Source organism: Electrona antarctica (genome assembly GCF_951216825.1).
Source record: "Electrona antarctica genome assembly, chromosome: 6".
Taxonomy (NCBI): domain Eukaryota; kingdom Metazoa; phylum Chordata; class Actinopteri; order Myctophiformes; family Myctophidae; genus Electrona; species Electrona antarctica.
This window is the reverse complement of record NC_136811.1, coordinates 23,769,180-23,791,611: the sequence shown is the minus strand read 5'-3', so window position 1 is coordinate 23,791,611 and position 22,432 is coordinate 23,769,180. Positions and strand designations below refer to the sequence as shown.

The 22,432-nt window shown below is 41.8% G+C and overlaps 1 protein-coding gene across 1 annotated transcript in view; it reads right to left on the bottom strand.

Moving 5' to 3' along the window:
- Positions 1 to 22,432, bottom strand: part of LOC306924819 (CUB and sushi domain-containing protein 3-like) — a gene marked incomplete at both ends in the record, with an annotated part of 337,974 nt that overhangs the window by 240,164 nt on the left and 75,378 nt on the right. Inside the window, 2 exons of the mRNA XM_079503471.1 lie at positions 388 to 500; positions 15,675 to 15,906. Coding sequence (XP_079359597.1) covers positions 388 to 500; positions 15,675 to 15,906 — 345 coding nt within the window. The remainder of the gene's footprint in view (positions 1 to 387; positions 501 to 15,674; positions 15,907 to 22,432) is intronic.

The window sequence follows — 22,432 nt, the reverse complement described above, 5'->3', positions numbered from 1 at the left end:
CAGGGCACACTTTCATGTTTGGTTTGGGGCTGTCCTACTGGACTATCTTAAGTACATTATATACAGTGAGTATATACCATGTTGAAAGTCCTACCAGAAGTCACCGCCAGGGTAATGGGTTATCGAGCCACCTAAGCTATATGTTTTTATAAGCAGGAAAACTGTGTACAGTATCTCTTAAATATTTTATGAAGGACTTTTGATGTGAGGGGTTTGCAGCAGAAAGATCCATCAAACACACGCCTTACCCTTCATCACATTCATGATATTCAGTTGACAAAGATCAAAAACACAATTCACAATTACAATGATTTTTTTCCCAGTTGCGTTTTTGCTCGAATAGCAGGACCTCTATTATGATTTGCAAATGAAGTAATCATCTCTTACCTTGATACTGAGACCTGAAGCCTTTGTGGCGGTGGTTGCTCTCTGTCACATAATGCAGCCGTAGCCAATTTTTGTTGCTGATGATGGGTGCAGGGATATTCACTCCAGATAGCCTGGGTGTGAAGAAGCAGAGGAGAAAGCAGAGATATGACATCCTCTTTAATCGTACTGCAACTAGCTCCCTGGCCATTGTCGCTCCAGAATTTATGACGATAAAAACGGAATGTATCTCAAAGATCCAGTGGTAAAAAAAATTAAATAAAACATGACACGAAGTTGACACGAATTAATCTCTACAGTAGGTTGTGATTTATAGATGAAAGAATTGCATCGGAGCCGTGTCATCATTTTGGGGGAAGCAGTGTGTTCCTCTCCTACTGACTGTACTATTGTGATGACTGTGGGAGAACAGTTAGTGCCCTGGAAATTATGATCAGCTTGTCCCTGAAACCCAGAAACAACTCCTCCTTACTCTCATTGTGTGTGTGTGTGTGTGTGTGTGTGTGTGTGTGTGTGTGTGTGTGTGTGTGTGTGTGTGTGTGTGTGTGTGACTGTGTGTGTGACTGTGTGTGTGACTGTGTGTGTGACTGTGTGTGTGACTGTGTGTGTGAGTGTGTGAGTGTGTGCGTGCGTGCGTGCGTGCGTGCGTGCGTGCGTGCGTGCGTGCGTGCGTGCGTGCGTGCGTGCGTGCGTTCGTGCGTGCGTGCGCACTTCTGCATATCGTTGCTGTCGGGAGGAAACCACCTCAATTATTTAGGGTTTTGTTTATTTTTTGTCTTCATAAATCAGTGCTATTGTCTGTGTGTTGTTTCGAACATATTGATCCAATGAAAAGTAATAAAAAGTGCTTCAAACATAACCTCTTAACTCCACCCTCAAACTGTCTGCTATAAAGCAAACTAACTACACCACCTCTCCCCATCTCATGGAAGTAAATGACAATAATATTGTCATTATATATTATATAAAGTCACAACACCAACTTTGATGAAGCAGTTTGCCCGGATCCTCTCTTTTTTTTTTGATGAAGCAGTATTGCTTTGTTTTCAATTCCTGATTTTTTTTGTGTTTCATTCCCTGAAAAATTAACATTTAGGAGTTGGTGATTCCTTCTCGACAGCAAAGATATTTTTGTCTGTCCTTGCGTTTGTCCCTCCGTCTCTCTCAGTATGTGGTTATCCATCTGCCTGTGCAATTTAGAGTTCAATATCACTTCAAGTATTATCCAGTGCATGACCATCACATTTGCAACGGTCTATAATCATGGGGATTCAAGGCTGGCACCATGCAGGGGCCTCCTCATTTATCTGGTTAACCAGCCAAGGCTTTTATCTAATGCCTCAAAGGTGTCCGTGTACCCAACTGGACTTACTGCAGCCAATAGCAGACAGACAAAATGCCTATCAGACAGACCAAGAAACAACCATAATGAGAACGATCGTTTTGGTTGATAATATATATTGGACACAATATTATTTCTTTGACGGCATCGGTGAAAAGCAAACTATGCATGCTTTGGAAAATGTTCCACAGTAGAAAAGCCTGTAAAAAGTACTGTATACCATGAATCGTAGACAACAGCAGACAGTTTAATTGACAGATGCTACGTTCATCATTTACCTGCTAATTGTTCTTTGAGGCACTACATTGTTCTCTCTAGTCTGCACTCAGCCATGCTGTGCCTACAGGTATTTGTGCTTAGAGTTCATGCTTATTCTGCTTATTCCAATCTTACACTTTTAAGTTGCTCTGGGTAAGAGTGTCTGTAAATTAAATTGTAATGAACACCAATATGGTCCTTTAACACAACCGTACTGTAGGCCTTGGTGTATACCAAATTATCAACACACTTGCTTGCTTTCTCTCTTGCTCACCGGTATGGTCCTTTAAGATTGAAGATTAACTTGAGTTCAGGAATAGTTGGTTCTATGATGCAAATACTGGCATTAAGTAGAGCAAAAAAGATCCTTTACCCTATTTGACACTAGACTTGTCATTTCAATAACACCACTAGTGCCTGGAATTTCGATTTCACACGTGAACAATTTATGACCTGAGAAAATTCAAAAGAAAGATATCTGTCAGGTGGGGATTACAAGGTCTTGCCCTATACGTCTCCTCAATCAACGACCCGAATGTGATTTTTGAATGCACATATTAAAATCCCAAAATTTCTATGAGAAGGAGATGACAGCTGCCCCTGAGGGGAGTTAAAGCTAATTGATTTCACACAAAAGCTGACCTTTCTCTCACATGGCACATTGAAAAGAATGCTAATGACAGAATGATATACAGCAGACAAAATCTAAAAGCAGCCTTTTATTTAACTGGGATATTCATATTTTCCATCAAATACTGTCAGCTATTACAAGATGGATGGGGACAATAACAAAAAATAGACACTGTACAGAATTGTGTGTGTTTGCGTGCGTGCGTGCGTGCGTGCGTGCGTGCGTGCGTGCGTGCGTGCGTGCGTGAGTGAATCTTAGCTTTTCTCAGAGGTAAGAAGGGGGCTTCAAGGGAGAATAGCCTAGGGATCTAGCAGATTTGTTATATTATACATCAATGGTAATTGATAGCCATTCATGTATAAAGCTTGATTGATGGCATTTCATCAAAATATCTCCAGATCTACACACTGCCCTCACTCCAAGAGGAAGAACAAATGCATGTGAATGTTGTTTTTCATGTGGACTACAGCACAGCATTCAACATTATAATTTTGTTCCCAAGACTGCGGACCTGAGGATATGCGCCTACACAGCTGGATACTGCACTTCCTATCGGGCCGCCGAGTTAACATCACGTCAGACCCTCAAACCCTCAACACAGGAACCCATCAGGGCTGCACGGCCGTGGCGAGTCCTCTCCTCTACGCCCTGTACATACACGACTGTGTGGCCACGCAGAGCTCATATAGGTCAGCAATGGCATCAAGTATGCTGACGACACGACGGTGCTGGGCCTGATCGATAATGACGACGAGATGGCCTATAGGGACGAGGTCAGAACACTGACCCTATGGTGCCAGGAGAACAACCTCACTCTCATTGTCAACAAGACCAAGGAGCTGAACGTGGATGTCAGCTGTCAGGAGGGGAGTTGTTAGACACCTCTATTCACATAGATGGCGCCACAGTGGAATGGGTCAGTGATTTCAAATTCCTTGGAATACACATCTCTGAGGACCTCAATTGGGCTGACACACGCACGCACGCACGCACGCACGCACGCACGCACGCACGCACGCACGCACGCACGCACGCTAATAAGCTGCCAGCGGGGCTAAAACAATACTAGAGGTTAACAGAACTGTTGTTAAAGAGGCAGTTGACCCGAGGTTGAGGTGCTATCTATCCATCTAGATAGTTTTGGTATTATTTGCAGAGGTTTGGACAAGTCTACTATCACTAGCAGTCAATGCTCACTGCATTTGGTTTGTGCTGCTGAAAGCGTCAAAAGGTTATATTTGGAAAACTCAACAGCAATGTCTCAGAACTCATAACACAGTTACTGTCTATCACGTTACGTCACAGATACTATAAGTGCTGGCAGCTACATCCATGACTGGCACACATTCTACGTGGAGATAGACAGTTGGCGGGTATACTTCGGTAGAAAATAGTTCTCACTAAATCCTTTCATAAGTCTGTGGAATATCTTGAGTGACCACATCATGATTTCTGGAAAAAATAAAGTTTTTAAAATCTAATATTTTGACAGCATTGGAATTACAGTTCGGAGGAAAGAAAGTAATTTTTAAGCAGTGCCAGCTGCTTGTGTGTGTGTGTGTGTGTGTGTGTGTGTGTGTGTGTGTGTGTGTGTGTGTGTGTGTGTGTGCGTGTGTGCGTGCGTGCGTGCGTGCGTGCGTGCGTGTAAGTATGCATGTACCATAATGTTATACCTGCACTGCTTACTTCATCTGGTGTAATTTGCTTCAAGTGGCGCTGTTGAGCAGCCTATTGAAATGAATGGACAGGAATTTAACATTGTTATTCTAGTTCGTATTATAGTTAAATTAAATAAACTGAGCAAAGGCACCACATACTGGATGTTATTGTTTTGTATATTGGGCGCCAACATTATTTTCTGTCTCAATGAGCACCATGATGATAAAAATGTGATTTATTAAATAGTTTGACATCAATTATGTTGCGATACAATTTTGACTGTTTCCAACTGGCTGCCTAATATTATAACTGTGCAAAGTATGACTAAAAGCTTAATTTTTCTGTTCTGACCGAGAACAATAGTGTGTTGCCGATAGAAACTACACTAATTATTTGAGGTATGTGCACTGCAAATGCTCCTGAAAAAGTTAAGCAATAAGTGTGTGGTTTTATGTATGTATGTATGTATGTATGTATGTATGTATGTATGTACTTATTTATTTGGTGCTGTAATGCTGTCTACTGCTTACTTTTTGTATCTCTCCCAGTGCATACTGAGTGACAAAGAAGGAGGAAGTCCAATTGGAAAAATTGACTACTCACATAATTCAAAGCTATTCTATCTCGGCAGTCACTTTGGCTGTCTATTCCTTCCTTCATAGATATGCAATATGGCTTCTCTGAGATTACTTCTTGGCATGCGTGGTGTTTTTATGCTACACATTATGCTTGGCTTCATCCAGGTTTTAGCTTCCCACACAGTATCGATCTGGACTTTTCAAGGACTAACAGTGAATTTTAACACAGCTACTGATTATACTTTCATACATTTTTCTAGGAAGAAATCATCAATCAAAGAAAAATTGAAGTTGGACACACCCCCAACTTGCCCCAAGGCATTTGCAGCCATGCACTAGAGTAGACCATGCGCCACCTTTCACTATAGATAGTCTGAATAGGGCCTACAGTATGTCATATGGGTGTTGATATACGACAAGATAAGGCATACCAGTGCCGGATTAACACCTCTGAGGGCCCCTGGGCACTGTAGCTGGAAGGGCCCCCCTTCACGTGCGCGCAACATTTTTGCTGTTTTGGGGCTGTTTTGAGGCGGTTTTATGCCATTATATTGGCCTATTTCCGGTCGCCTACCCCCCCCCAGAGTGATAGCCAATCTAGCGCATTGTTGCTGCTTTACACACAATTGCACTTTTCAGCTGCCTTCTCACCAACAATAAAACACTAATCTTTTTAGACACCATTTATTTAATTCGGATTAGCAGGGAAAATGTCTGTCTTTTTTTTGTTTTTTTTTGTTTAGGGGGCCCTGGTGCCCAAGGGCCCCTGGGCACGTGCCCAAGGGCCCCTGGGCACGTGCCCAAAGTGCCCATAAGGTAGATCCGGCCCTGGCATTATGGCTTACAGAAACTCTCACACCATCATTACAGCTGCTTTATAAGGAGTCATGAAGGTGTCTAAAAGTGAGTAAGTATAGGTCGGAGAGGATAATTGTAAGTATCAGCCAATTAAGAACTCTCTCACTCTTGGTGTCTAATGTCTATATTGCATTATAGATAAAGGCTTCATAGAAAGCGTTTAAATAAGGGGCTAGAAGGAGAGAGCAGCATCACGACGCTACTGTATAACTGTCAGGTAGCAGGGTTAGCTTGGGCCTGACATTCAATTCTCAGTATACAAGGTAGGCTATCCATCTTTATAATGCCCTTGTGCAAGACACCTAACCCTTACACTCTTTGATGGCCTGGTCTGTGAACTGCTTCTCAGAAATGTCATATCAAAGACTTAGAAATAAAGGTGCCCAGTTCCCCTCTGCCTTGCGTCAGAAATAGGAGGGTTAGGTAAAGCTCCGCAACAGATAGTGAGCAATTTGTTCAAATTTAACAAGGAACCTGAGGAACAAGTGAATTCGTTTTCCCCCTTCACCATATTTCTTTATTTTTTTCTTTCTGTCTTTTTTCCCCACAAAACCTATAACACGACATGTTGCTTTAAGAATATAGTGTATGTGTAACAAGGGAGAAGCCACTGCCCAGCAGTCCTCTTAACTATGCAACATGCCTTTATTGCCTGCCTTCTGTACAAAATCAGGGGATTAACTTCAACACAATGTGCTGCTCACAGCATATAAAATGTCTTGCCTTAACTAGTCTGGTGGCAAACCAAGGTCAATTATCAATTCACATATCTGCAAGTGTATTTTGCATTTACTTTAAACTGCCTGGAGTGGTAGATTGGCTGTGCACTTTTGGGACATTTTGATTGGTTCTTTTTAGCCATGTAGGATTAATCAATACGAGAAAAAAGTAATTTGATGTATCTCTCATGGCAATTCAGCTAAAGCACAGAATTCGGCTGGTGGGCATCTTAGGCCTTGCTTTGACCTACCCTGAATGATTATCTTCACCTGCTGAAGGCAGGGAAAGAGATATGTTTTCACCCCTGTGAAAACATATCTTTATTAAGTCGTTTTATTTTTTCCTAAAAAGTCGTCCTATTTTTCCTAAACAGTTGTCCTATTTTTCCTAATCGTCCTATTTTTCCTAATCGTCCTATTTTTCCTAAAAGTCGTCCTATTTATTCCTAAAAGTCGTCCTATTTTTCCTAAACAGTCGTCCTATTTTTTCCTGAAAGTTGTCCTATTTTTTCCTAAAAAGTCGTCCTATTTTTCCTAAAAGTCGTCGTATTTTTCCTAAACAGTCGTCGTATTTTTCCTAAAAAGTCGTCGTATTTTTTCCTGAAAGTCGTCCTATTTTTTCCTAAAAAGTCGTCCTATTTTTCCTAAAAGTCGTCGTATTTTTTCCTAAAAGTCGTCGTATTTTTTCCTAAAAAGTCGTCGTATTTTTTCCTAAAAGTCGTCCTATTTTTCCTAAAAAGTCGTCGTATTTTTTCCTAAAAGTCGTCCTATTTTTCCTAAACAGTCGTCCTATTTTTCCTAAAAAGTCGTCCTATTTTTTCCTAAAAGTCGTCCTATTTTTCCCTAAAAGTCGTCCTATTTTTCCCTAAAAGTCGTCCTATTTTTCCCTAAAAGTCGTCCTATTTTTTCCTAAAAGTCGTCCTATTTTTTCCTAAAAGTCGTCCTATTTTTTCCTAAAAGTCGTCCTATTTTTCCCTAAAAGTCGTCCTATTTTTCCCTAAAAGTCGTCCTATTTTTTCCTAAAAGTCGTCCTATTTTTTCCTAAAAAGTAATCATATTTTTCCTAAAAGTCGTCCTATTTTTTCCTAAAAGTCTGTCTGTGGCCCAGGCGGTGGCGTAACCGTCTGGGCACCCGACTGGTAATCCAGTCGCAGTGTGCCGCGGGTTCGACTCCCGAGCCCGACACGGCCTTTACTGCATGTCTTCCCCCATCTCTCTCCCGTTTCCTGTCAGCCTACCGTCTGTCCCTTCAAAAACCAATAAAAGGCGTAAGCCGCAAAAAAAATATCTTAAAAAAAAAAAAAAAAGTCTGTCTGTGTGCCTGTCCCTCAACAAAAACTATGTTATTTAATAATTTGTGAATGCGATACAGCAGATGTACCATACCTCCAGACTGCAATAGGAAGGAGAGGCCAAAGATGTCCCCGTTCATAAGGAAGTGCTGCTATCAGCTTAGTCTCGTGAGCCAGACTGTTGCCACCCACAATTTTGTAATGCTTCCGTCATAAAGTCTGGAGCACAGAAGCTCTTAAAATGATCAGGAGGGAAAGCGGATGTGCCACCTCCCCGCTTCCATTTAATCTTTACAGTCGCTATTCAATTTTGTTGTGTTTAGTTCTGGATATAGAGCTGACCACCCAGTTTCTCCAATCAAAAAGATTGTGATTGTAGATTTAGGGTTTGTGCAATTATTCTCCATTCACCATGGTGTCTGAATAAAGCACAGAAATGGAACAAATTAACATCTGACATGTAGACAATAAATAGAACATAATGAAACAATTAAAAATAATATGTTTTAAGGAGTTGGGTCTATAGTTAGCACAAAGTATTCAAGTGAAGATGTTCTGTCAAATTTGTTGAGTTGGAGTTTTCAAAAGTAAATGCTTTTCAAAATACTTAAATATTTAGAATTGCAAAATACATTTTCTTTTTAGCATTGCTATATTGAAATTTTGAAAAATTCCAAAAATATTGAAAGATCCCCCTAAATAGGGCCTACAGTAAGTGGTTAATTCTAAATAAATACATTATTCACAAATACGAATAAGTAAAGTATAGATACTAAAAAAAAAGTAAAGTCCAGTACTCAACTTTGTACTTCGTTACTTAGTGGGGTATAAATAAAGAACGTGTCTATCCCTGATTCATTGTGCTAGGCTCCGGGGAGATGAATTGATGAGGTGGAGTGCAACATTACCAGACAACTTGCCACACCCAAGTCGTGCCACTGAGTTGGGGATCAAACCCATGACCTTGCGGTCCAAAGGTGAGTGCTATACTGATTAAGCTACCCGGATCTCAATAACTGGGTATAATACATTTTAATGTTCACTGGCTGTCAGTTATCATTATGCTTCTCTAAAACTCAAGGGCAAATTGATAAGCTTGCTTTAATATAAAGCAAAAGTAGCTGTGCATTGGGTTTACAACAAATACACTGAAACACTGCTAAAGAAGGAGAAACACTAAACTACATGTACAGTGTCAGTACGGTACATGGCATCTCCAAGTAGAGCAGCAGCTTTTGTTTATCTGTATCTGTTTGTGTGCCTGGCCTAACCTAAGCCCTTTCTCTGGAATTCTGGCTGTAACCAACACAGCTCACTGGTTCCCACATGGCCCACCAGACTCTGAAAAGACCTCTATCTGACAGCATATGGCGTTTGGCGACGCACAGTAGCATCATCCTGGTTTTGAGGCATTCAATGAAGCTGATCCATGATGACCTTCAACACAAGCAAAACATACTACATCCCCAGTGCTCGTCATACCTCTTTCACCTCTAGAAATAAATATTTCCTTTTGAAAGTCTTTTGAAACTCTCTCTGGGAAATGGATAACAAATACATATTCAGCAGTGTAGTAGGAGGGCACCAGGGCGGAGTGTGTAGGATTTCATACACAAATTCATGCTTTTGATGCTCCATGTTATTGCATATTATGCAATCCGCCAATCAGTTTAGTCCAATAATACCTCCATGGGAACCAATCACAAATTAATGATAGTTGGTACAATAACTTACTTGACCCTGCTAGATCTAGTTGCTGCCGTCATTGTGTGCTTCCTATCTCAGGTTTAATTTCAAATCTAGTAGTATCTACTATCTCCTGAATGAAATAAGATGAACAGGATGAGTAGGCCTACTGGAAATCCCTCAAGTATATCTCAAGTCCCGAAAAGCTGTTTTCTCAAAGATACAAGGTTTCCACAACTAAGCTCGGATAATGCAGTGCTAAAGATAAATTTTTTTAATATATATTTTGTTTTTATTTTCAATTTTTCACAAAATACACAGACCACCCGTCCACAGAACTAAGAGAGAGTGCTCAACTCTGAGTCCAAGTAAGCTGGAGGATGCATGGCACTTTGACAAGATAAAAGTAAAGAACACACTCTCTTCTGAATCATTTTGAAATATTTAATTTAATGCAGTAAACGAACACATTACTCAACAGGGTGCGCACTGCGCAGGTACTGTACTAAATTTTTCACCTCTCCCACACACCAACAGAGTTATCTGCCATCTGGCTGAGAAACATTCACACTGAGAGAAAGAGTTAGAGAAAGAGTTAATTCTGGAGTTTTCATAACTAAGAGTGGAAGAGGAGCGTTACCTTACGGCCTGTCAAAACACCTCAACGTCATCCAGCATCAGCTTCCTGTCAGTCTTTCCCTAACAGTGTCAATATACAGTACTTAGCAGTCATCTCCATCCTCCTCCAGTGTCTCCTCTTTTGACTCTTTCTCTGTGTCTTTAACACACTCCCCATGACAAGCTGACATTTTTTTCTCTCTCTGAATCTCCCGCTTTCACAGTCTGTGGCCACTGACTGTGAATGAATATTTGTACGGTTTACTCCTCAGAGCACTGCATTGTATATGCATACAGCACAATGTTGAGTGGCCACTGTTCAGCACACTGTAGTGTGTGAAAAATATCAACATACTTAAATTTTAACCATACTGTGGAAGTGTCATAAGTATATGACACTTCCACAGTATGGTTGAAATTAATGTAATGAGCAGTCCAGGAACAAAACCAACAAGCTACGATGAGGAGGATGTATGAGTATGTAAAACAATCCCTTAATAATTGAGGAGTAAGGCTTGGATGTTTGATTGCACACCGTTAAGCATGTGGAATCTGTTCGTTTGATATCCATCAGTGTAGTTACATGTATGAGTTCATCATTGCGTCATTTGAGATTTACTAGACCTGTACGTGCCTGTCGGCTACTGGCCTACTTGAGAACGATGCAACTTGGGAACCTAATAAAAATACCCGTTGTCAACTTGTCATAGCACCCGTTTTAACTGTCTGTCTGTGTCCCACATGGAGATCTCTGTATCTGCCTGTGTGTGAAGATGGCAAACTGACTGTGAAAAGTGGAGTGGTTAAGTAGGCTAATCAATTGTCAGTAGAGTTCTCAATCTCTGCCCGAACCCGACCCTACCCGACCCGGCCCGACATTTTCGAGTAGGGTCGGGCCCAAAATGCACGATAATTAGTCGGGCCGGGCCGAGCCTCGGGCTCTGTGATTTTCCGTGATTTTCTTTTTTATTATTATTATTTTATTTGTATCTGATTCAAAGATGTTTACTCACCCCTGGAAATCGCTGGAAACCATTAGAAAGTTGGAAATGGAACATTATCAGCCAATTAACGTGAGTTACATAAATCCTTTATTTCAGCGATTAGTCCGTTCACACTCGCCTCAATAACATTTGAACCACGGTGCAAAGCGCCGCGGCCATATAGTGGCATTTTTCTTTTTCCTTTTTTTTTTTTTTCCACTCTGGCTTTTTCGGGTTTTCGGGCCTAACATTATGGTAATTTTTAGGGTCGGGCCGAGCCTCGGGCCGACCCAGTTAGGGTAGGGCCGGGCCTTAATTTTCAGGCCTGATGAGAACTCTAATTGTCAGGTGTGGGGTTGCCATGGCAATCAATTGGCTGAGGCAGAAGATGGAAATTGCACAGGTGAGGGGCAGGGACAAATTAGCCATTGGGCCAGGGGCCCTTGGCTCTCAGGGGCCCTTCAGAGAAACTGGACTGCGTGGTAATAGATTTGACGCCCTGAAAAGGGCTCCTGGGGCCCTTCATTGGCCATTCATTTAGTTAAATTTAGGTCAAAAAGATGATAAAAACACGGAAAATCATGAAAATGTTGCACGCACGCGTGCTATGGGGGCCCTGCAAAACGTACCGGCCCAGGGGCCCTCGTGGGGGTTAATCCGTCCCTGGTGAGGGGATTTCGGCTGAGTAGGCCCACTGGCAGAGCCTGAGCAGAGCCTTTTGTGGTGGTTCTGGAGAACCGTGGGTCCGACCGACTCGAGTCAGGGCACTGCACTCCCTGCGGGGGTGTGGAACGCGTGTGTTGAATATGAAGTCGGTGGGGAAAACGGTTCTCGAGTTACGTGCATTACAACCGTGGCGTACACACACACACACACGCACGCACGCAGAGACGTGGCACATTTATAGTAGGACTAGACCTGTACGTGCCCGTCACAGTCGGACACCGGCCTACTTTTAACAGGCCTGCACCTGTTTACTTTTAAGCCTGATTCATACTTGATTTTGCCACACTGGTGCGCAACTACGTATAAACCAAGTCTGAAATCTGACCGCACATCAGTAGAGTAGAAAGCAGGACCCTAAGAAAGAAGACTTTTGTGAGAGATTCGAGTAATAAAATCTTGCTGCAAAATGTGCTTTTAGTTTATCTAAAATTATGACATCATGGCATTGATTTGTATGGATGATGACGGAATATAAATCAGTTGTGCAGTGTTTGGAAAAGAAGCTAATACTCAAATCAGCAGTGAAAAGCAAACAGTGATTCTGTCATGTCAATAGCGATTTTATAATTTCCATGTACTCCCAAATAAAGCCTATTAAGTACATGGAGATGTCACTCAATGGTCAAATAACGTAGCCCTACTAAAGCAACACATCAGCCTCTTAATTAACCTTTATTTCCAGAAACATGGATTTCTCTGTCCACTCCGCTTTGATGGTTTTCTGTCTGGTTTCAGTTTTTTCCACAGTCAACATTGACATTTTGCCAAATGTTAACCTGTGCTGCTGTAAACACATTGATAAATATAAATGTACTACCGTTATTGGCTAATCGTGTTAAATAAGCTGGCTATAGTAACTGCAGTAGAGCGTTGGATTGACAAATTGTGGCCAGCTGTTAACAGCTTGATTGGTTAAAACACATTGGAGGTATTGATTGATAACATTTAATACGTGGGTGTTTACGGGAAGATTGGAGAATACTGAATGACGGTACAGTATACAGTACTCACATTAAACACCACATTATTTTGTACAAAATCTTTTAATTTGTATTAATGTCTTGAAATGGGCCATTTCACATTGTTAGGGAACGTTCAATTACACATAATTTTGTGGATAGTATCCATCAGAGGTATACTCAACAAAATCAGCTCCACCACGCCGAAGGCATGGGGGGAAGAGTATGTTTTGCAGTCCGTCTGTCCGTCCGTCTGTTACCAGCTAATCTCCAGCACCGTTAACCCGGTCGATGCCAAAATTTGCACACACACTCCCTGGATGCCAACGATGAACCTCTGCCCCAAATTTTCTAGAACGGCCTGTTATAGCGCCACCAGGACGCTGACTTTTGAAAAACACTTTGTTATATTACTCATCCAGATTTTGTCCAAAAATCCCGCAAATCGTTACACACTATCTCTATAGTCATGTGTTCAAGACGGATTTATCCGATATTACTGATTCCATCCTAATTGGCTAACATTGGCTTTCAAAGTTTGCAGGATTGGCCCGTTTTTAACAAAAAGCCTCAAATCATGAACGGAGCGTGCAATTAAAAAAAAAAAAATTTATCCCTCGATTTTGTAACCCATTTGTTCACCCCTGTGCCAATTATCTAATGTGATCCTGGGCTCTCTACACACCCTCCGCCAACCTAGTCCCCATATATTGGGGACATGGGGAGAGCAATGGACTTGAACTCATGCTTCCTTCCTGCCTGAGTGTCCAAGTTGCTCCTTTACACGTGACAGGGGGGAGTTTCCCTGGTTGGACGTAGCGCGTGGAAGGAACACGTTATTCCAACCAGTTCCTTTCCCCTCCATCAGGCGCCCCGGCTGGCCAGGGGGAGGCAGTTTGTTTAGAGACCAGGATTACTGCATGTTTTTGTGAGGGTACCTACCCTAGGGGACACGGGGAGAACATGCAAACTCCGCACAGAAAGGCCCTTTCGCCAACCCCGCCTCGGGTATGGGCACTGATGACGCAAAGGAGGAAACACGCCGCCAGCACTCACAGCGCCCCGAGCAGGAATCGAACCCAGGACCTTCTAGCTGTGAGGCGACAGCACTACCACGGAGCGTGCAATTTATGTGAAATCTTTCACAGACTTTCCTACTAGGCTGAGGAATATATTCCACCCTTTTCACATTGGCCTGTTATAGCATCAACAGGTGGATTTTGGAACACATTTTTGGAACAAAATGCCTCAAATCATCCAATTGCCATCCAAGGTGTAAGAAGAAATGTCACCCTTTTCACTGTGGCCTATTATAGTGCCACCAGGAAGCCACAACCTGACTTGCCCTGGTGGAGACCTGTGCCCCGAGGGGCACTTTTTCTAGTTCTCACTCATTTTGTACTCCTGGACAGTGGACATATCTGTGGATCTTGACAAATTGCGCATACTCATGATGTCATTTCTGTAAACTGAGCAGTAGTAAATATTCCTCGCAATCACAAGTTTACATCTCTCACTGTCCCCTTCACACCTCTCTCTCTCTCTCTCTCTCTCTCTCTAATTGATGAGAGCTTCTTCAGCCAATTATATTTAATGCCTGGTAGGATCACATAAACTTGCTAGATGATGCCATTCCCACTCGGCAAAGAAGAGATGGATAACCCTCATGTCTCAAGGTTGCAGGGTCAAAAGCACTTAAATCCCCCGTTTCAGGTGGAGTGATTCTCCATCTATGAAAAGCAATAAACTGAAATTTGTGACATTGAGAAGTAGCGCACCTCATGGATTAAATAGCTGCCATCAGAATCTAAAAGCAATGGTATCTTATTGAATTATATGTCTATGAAAGAACTCTACATCTACTGTAGGCTTACATTTGTGTCAGTTATTAAAGGTTTCATGACATTAATTTTAATTTATTTTTTATTTTAGGTTTTATGACCTCAATTACACCCAAAAAAACCTTTGAACATTCAGTGGATTTTCTGTGTTCTGGAGTTTGCTCTGGGGTTTGGAAGTCTTTTGAGCTGCAATGAAAACAGACAAAACAGTCTGCTGGCAAATCCCATTGACATGAGATTTGCAGGCTGTGACATCACAAACAGCAGGAAACTCAGAGCAGTTGTTTGAACCAGAAAACCCCAGACCACAGAAAATCTACTGAATGTTAAAAGTTCAGGTTTTTTGGGTGCAATTGAGCTCAGAAAATCAAAAAAGAATTACAATTACAATTTCCACCCTAAAACATGATCATCAGGTCTTATTGTTATATAAGGAGGAAGAATCTTTTCAAAATAGTGTACAGTATTTGTTATTGTTGTTTTTATGTGTGCACGCCCACCAGTTCATTAAGTATGCCTGGTTTGCCTAGTGGGTGGTGATGGGCGGTGAATGGTGATTCACCTGAACTGAAGCCGCACCCACAGCTGTTGTTGTATGATAAAGTAGGAGGGGTTAGGGGAGGGGCTGATACTGTTTTTTTCATTGGCACATTTGACTGTCAAGGTTTCAGCCTCCAGGAAGAAACCCTAAATACAAGGGAAGACATCATTGCACGTAACAACCACACCAAGGGGTCTAATGAAGTACTGTCACCTCTTAAACACATGAAAAATTGGAAAAAGTACAAAAATCACGGCACTCCCTCTTTAAAATAATGTATTTTAAACATATTACATGTTGACAACACCACTTGAAGTGGATCTGTCACACAGTAAAATCAGTCTTCATTAAAAAGTGGACCTGTAAGGGTCAATTTAATCCATTTGTAGCCTATCTATTAAGGTTAAAACCCTCTGTTAATTTGATCCATTTGTATCTCTGAGAGTGTACAAATGTACCTAGATGGAGGTTAGAATTATCTGTGTTAATTTATCCATACGCTCAGATTAAAATAACACACCGGGTTTGACATTGTATAAGCTTCATCAACCTCAAACACACATAGCAAACAAACAAGCATCAACAACTCAACTCACCAGATGGTGGGAGGTTCGGACCCCTCCACTTCCAGGTAATCAGACTTCTCGTCCATCTGGAAGTCGGTGAACACCAGGGAGATAGTGTCTCCTGGATCGGCCAGGATGGTCCACTTGCACTCCCCGCTGCCAGGGCTTCCACCGCCAGCTCCAGGAGTGTCTCCGTTGGGGAAATCAGGGCTGGAGATGAGCCCACTAGAACCCCTCAGGGTGCCACCGCACGTGTCCTCCGCTGTCAATCACCAAAGACCAGGGGGAGAACAGCGTGAGAACAGACACACAGGACTATTTTCTGAGCACTTCCTCAAGGTCAACACAGGAGAGGATGTGGTAGCCCACATAACATATGTCCCTGTCCTCTCAGATAAAGCCACTTATAAAAAAGGCCATTGTTGAAGGTACACAGTAGGGGACTGGTGTTAGAGCAAAATGGTTGTTATGCTTTTGTGTATTCTCAAGCTACAGCTACAGCCATACTGTAGATATGGAAGTAACTATTTCATTCAGTGAGACTAATTCTAGTAATAACACTGTAAAGTATATGAAACTGACAACAGGAAACATACAATTTATTAAATGGTTGCTTTTGTTTTCAACACACTGGCTGGACGCATGAAATATTCACATTAAATGACAAATGAGAAGATCTGTTCATAACCAATTAATAATTAATTCTGCCGACATTTACATTTTTGTTTTTATTTTGTGCTAGAAAATGCAGGAAAAGAAGCTCTCTCTCTCTCTCTCTGAGAGCCTGTAATTCATCATTGTGTCCTCCAAGCTGCCTCATGTTTCGGGAAACAAACAAATGGTGATAAACAGGACTTATAATGCTGTGAAATTGTATTTTCTTTTTTCCTTTTTTCAATGTGGGGAGCATGGCATGTCAGCTGAATGTTAATGCACTCTCCCATAATAGTGGCTCACTCTCTCTCACTCCATCTCTCTTCCCTTCTCCACTCACCCTCTCTCCCCAGCCACGTCCCCATCCACCTCTCTCTCGTCCTCTCTCTCTCTCGCGGCTCTCGCCCTCCCTTAATCTCTCATCTTTCCTCTCTGTCCAGATCCCTCTCATATCTTTCTACAATTACTCATCTCCACCCTCCCCCCTTTTCCCCTTTACCAAGTTTTCTTTCTTTTTTTCCACACCTTTTTTTTAAGAATTCTAATGATGGCAGGGCTTTCACAGTTTTCACATCATTTAAGAGTAATATGTGACTCTCAGCTGTGCCAGCTGAAACCTTTGATGGCTTGGCTTTCCGCTCAGGGGCTGTCAGAGCTGCCAGGCACAGCCATGGAAAGCCTTGGAACATTCTCCTATGCTGCATTACACGATTGGTCAAGGGACAAGTAAGTGGATGTGCAAATTTCAAAAGAAGAAGAAGAAGCCACTGCAGGGGCCGTTAGTTGGCTTGATCCATGTCCTTTGAGTCACATATACATTAACATGAAGATTGCTATTGAAGGGAGTCGAGGGGTTGCCGACTCAATTGAGACAGCTATGATGTCTGCACAAAGTGCACATACTTGCGTCATAACAAGCGTTTTCCTTTGTAGTCTTTGTATATGCCAAAGGCAGACTTTTTATCGCCTGCAAGTGGGGCTAATTGGAAATGCATGAACATAGGTTGTACAAATGAATGAAAAGCCTCATTATATTAGATTTTTCACTGTTTGCACAAACTGCATCTTTAATAATTGTCTCCACCAGACCGAAGGCATGGGGAGAGAGTATGTTTTGCACTCCGTCTGTGTGTGTCCGTCCGTCCGTCTGTGTACAGATAATCTCGGGCACCATTAACCCGGTCGATGCCAAAACGATGAACCTCTGCCCCAAATTTTCCAGATTTTTTTTAAATATTACTCCTCCAGATTCTGTCCAAAAATCCCGCAAATCATTACACACTATCTCTAGTCATGTGTTCAAGACGGATCTGTCCGATATTTCATATTCCATCCTAATTGGCTTTCAAAGTTTGCAGGATTGACCCGTTTTGAACAAAAAGCCTCAAATCATGAACGCAGCGTGCAATTTACGTGAAATGATATGATATGATATGATATAGTACTTTATTGTCAGTTCACACTGAAATTTGTCTTGCGACACAGCAGCCAAGTATGCAGAACACATATACACACATTTGACATAACACAAAGAACAAGACAATTTACATACATAAAGACATGAAGACAAGAGCAATATCCACCGCTTAGATTATCCTGTGGCTACGACAACTCCTGAAGCCTTTCACGCACTTTTCTACTAGGCTGAGGGATATATCCCACCCTTTTCACATTGGCCTGTTATAGCGCCACCAACAGGTGGATTTTTGCAAAACACATTTTTGGAACAAAATGCCTCAAATCATCCAATTGCCATCCAAGGCGTGAGAAGAAATGGCACCCTTTTCACATTGGCCTATTATAGCGCCACCTAAAGACCACAACCTGAACTGCCCTGGTGGAGACCTGTGCCCCGAGGGGCACTTTATCTAGTTCTGTCTATTCTTGCTTTGCCAAATAATCGGACATCTCTGCCTCGGCTTGTGGGAATTTCTATATGCAAGGTACAGTGCAAGAACAGCTGCTGACAATCATGTTATCGGCTCCATATGAAGGATGGGATTAGTTTTGTAATCTTTTTTTTTTTTTTTTTACTTTTAGTGAGACTTTCACAAATTGATTTGAGAGTCAAACAAACACTGGCAGTATACGGCACTATCAATTAGTATTCCGTTCTTTACTTTTCACATGACATGCCAACAAAGGCTGAGTGGAGAATTGTATTTGGCTATATTCTCTAATTAAAAGGAGCACTGAAGAATCTGCCTGGAAATCACAGCACTTCAAAGTCTTGGAAGGTTCAAGCTTCATGGCCAACGCGGAGGACACATGGAGAAGGGTGGTGGGGGGGTGGAAGCAACAGAAAGTATAACAGTGAAAAGGGAATTGAGAAATTTATTTCATAAAGACATGAGCAAGGTCAAAAAGCATGTATGAATCTGTGAGAATAATTAAAAGGATGTAGGATTGGAGGTAAGTAGACAATAATGTCAGAAAGACAGTAATGGAGAGGAGAAAGAGTGAGAGAAACAAAATAAGGAAGAAAAACTGGTACGAGAAAAAAGCTAAAGTCAAGAAAAAGTCAGAGTAACAAGATGCACCCCTAAGGTGGTAAATGACCTTGTTCATGCCCTGGACAAAAAACAGGACTGTGTTGCATTATTTATTGACCTTTCTAAGTCATTTGATAGTGTAGACCATGATCTACTTTTAAAAAGGTTGAAGGCTATTGGCTTTGATCAGAAGTCTTGCAACTGGTTTAAAAGCTATCTTTCTGAAAGATCACAAGCGGTTATAGCTGACGGCTACACTTCAAAGTTTTTAAATATCAGCAAGGGGGTCCCTCAAGGTTCGATCCTAGCCCCGATCCTATTCACACTTTTTATAAATGATTTTAGCAGTGGAGTTACAAATAGTGCAGTACATCTTTACGCGGACGACATCGTCATCTATTCAGTCGCCCCCTCAGTTGATCTAGCTTTTCAAAACCTACAAACAGATTTTCACAAAATTCAACAGGCCCTCACCAATCTCAAACTGCTTTTAAACCCTGGTAAAACCAAATTAATTGTCTTCTCTAGAAAACCAAATGCCACTCAATCAAACCTTAACATAACAACTAGTGAAGGGACTCCTATTGAAAAAGTCTCAATCTATAAATATCTGGGCATCTGGTTAGACGACAAACTATCATTTAAAACCCACATTTCACAACTCATCACTAAACTGAAACCAAAACTAGCATTCCTCTATCGAAACAAAGCTTGCTTCAATTAAAAAAATAGGAAGCAGCTGATTCAAAGCACAATTTTATCAGTTATCGACTATGGTGATATTATTTATATGCATGCAGCTCCGTCATCACTAACACCACTAGACACAATCTACCACTCTGCCCTCCGGTTTATAACTGGAGATGGATTCCTCACCCATCACTGTAGGTTGTATGAAAAGGTTGGTTGGCCTTCATTGGCTAAGAGACGAGAACAACACTGCCTACAAAGCCTTACTTTAAAAAATGCCTACATATCTTAGCAGCCTACTACATCCCAAAACTGGCCAACATCACACCCGCTCCCAAAACTACATTATGTTAAAAATCCCCATTGTGAATTCTGAATTGGGTAAAACAGCCTTTCATTACTATGCACCTCACATGTGGAACTGTCTACAATCAATCTTAAAACTGAAAAATTTGATTTCACGTTTTAAAAGACTTGTAAGGATCCATTTGAGATCCAGCTGTACTTGCTCACTCTAGACTGTTTCTTATCCTGTAATGTATTTATTATTTATATTGTATGTTATGTGTACTGTAATCAGGGCGTTATTGAAAAATCACATCCGTGTGAACTGAGTGGTGTAAGGTCTTATATAGACTGATCAGCTGTGGTCTGACGTAATGTCTGACGTAATGAAATCACACCCGTGTGAACTGGGTGACCATAGCAACCGTGCTCATTTTTTACGAACAGACAGACAGACACGTAAACTAACAAAGCCAGTTGTAGGAGTGGTTTACACCACTCAAAAAGAGAGCTTGCTCTCAACTGACTTCCCTGAATAAATAAAGGTTAAAGAAAATAAGTTGTGTCCCATTCATGCCCATAAATGGGGATTTCTGCATCTGTCTGCCTGTGCCCCTTTTATGCCCATATCTGGAACCGTGCTTATCTGTAGTCAGGTGGTGGGGGTAATACCAGCTCCACCAGAGAGCTCCAGACTTCCTTCTCCAGAGCAACATTAGTAACGTCCCCCTCCTGGGGGATCCCGAGGCGTTCCATGGCCAATGTGGAGATGTAATCCCTAAATCTGGTCCTTGGTCTGCCTGGGGTCTCTTTCCAGTGGGACATGCATCAAGGACGAGAGGCATCCTAACCAGATGGTTAGGGGTCTTGTTCACGAGTGAGGGGAGGGCGGAGAAGGAGATCAGCCAGAGAATCGGAGCATGGGGGGGCGGTATTGCAGTCGCTGTATACCGCAGCTCTCTGTCTATCGAGCAATCTTCGTTCCTACTCTCACCTAGGATAAGGTTGCGGATGGCCGAAATGAGTTCTCAGGCGGGTGGGTGGCATCTCCCTTAGAGATAGGGTGAGAAGTTCAGTCACGCAAGAGAGACTCCTAGTAGAGTCGCTGCCTCTTTGCTTGGAAAGGAGCCAGCTTAGGTGGTTCGGTTATCTGGTTAGGATGCCTCTCGAGCAGGGAGGTCCTCGATGCACGTCCCACTGGAAGGAGACATCAGATGTCATATTGATGCCATCAGGGTACTCCTGACATCCACTTGGTCCTCAGGTCCTGGGCGATACAAAGTTATTTTTGCTCGCACACAACACACGCACGCACGCACACACGCACACGCACAAGTATTTGTGATATATATGCCTGTTCAATTTAACATTTGGTTGATACAGCCACGTTGGCCCACCAAACACATGGCTAGCAGTAATTAGTGTATTCAGGAAATCCTGAATATTAATTATACTCTCAGAGATTAAGTGTATGCCACTGCCATATAATAGCCAGGCAAAAAAGATACAGCAGTAAAACATTCACACTGATGCCAGGGATTTTTTCTTTTAGCAGAAATTGTTAGAAGCAAAACATATGAAATGATATTCAAGTTTATAATTTAAAATGAACAGAGTCCAGAGAATCCCCTCACTACTAGTACTCTGGGTGTTAAAAGATGTCCTGGTTCGTAAATTGGATTGGGTCCTGATGAGTAATACTACTGAAGTGGATATTCAAAGAAAATCCTCCATATTGCTTAAATGTGAGAGGATTTTTGAGTGGTGCAACCACTCCAAGGAACAGCAATGTCTGTGATGTTAACCTATGTTTGTGTGTGACTCATGTGTGACTCATGAGTACCAGTAGGGGCACTGTCAGAAACAGAGAGAGAGAGATAGAATGAGAATGAGAGAGGGGGGGGGGGGGGGGGGGGGGGGGGAGTTGCACCACTCAGTTCACACAGGTGTGATTTTTACAACACAGTCAGTTACCCAGTACCTGCAAATGACTCTGCCCCCAGGGGAATATGGCATCATAACAGAATCAATAAAGTATCAACATGTTGCAATAGAGCTATACAGTCTATTACCACCACGAAGAACATATTATCTCTTTGTACATCTGTTATCAGAATATCTTTAGCAGTTCAGCACAGATTTGTTTGCACAAAACATTTAAACAATTAAGGACAAACGGATTACCTTTTCACACTGATTGATCAAAAGGGATTATGACAGTAGTTGTGGCCTGTCACAAAAATACACAACATCTTAACTCATTAACTTGTCACATGCATCTTAAATTCATATTTAGGCTATATATCTATGCTTGTCATCCCTCTCCATCCATCCATCAGTCCATCCATCTATATATCAACATTCAACATTTAAATGTGCCTTAGCTAGATACTGGGCTAATTTCCATATGTAGTCTCTGGGCAGGTTGTTAAACTGTTGTTATACAAGGAAGATGGTGCCAGAAGCACAGCAACAACACTGCAACACCTACACAAACTACAACATTGGTTTGGTGCAGAACTGTGTTATTTATAACATATTTTGCTCATTTCCAGCTATTTGTATTTCTGTTCTCCACTATAGTAGATTTCATGATTCACAGTTATAAAACAAAACAAAAACATGGATATTTACATATACAGGCTGTTTTTGTAGACACAACTTTCA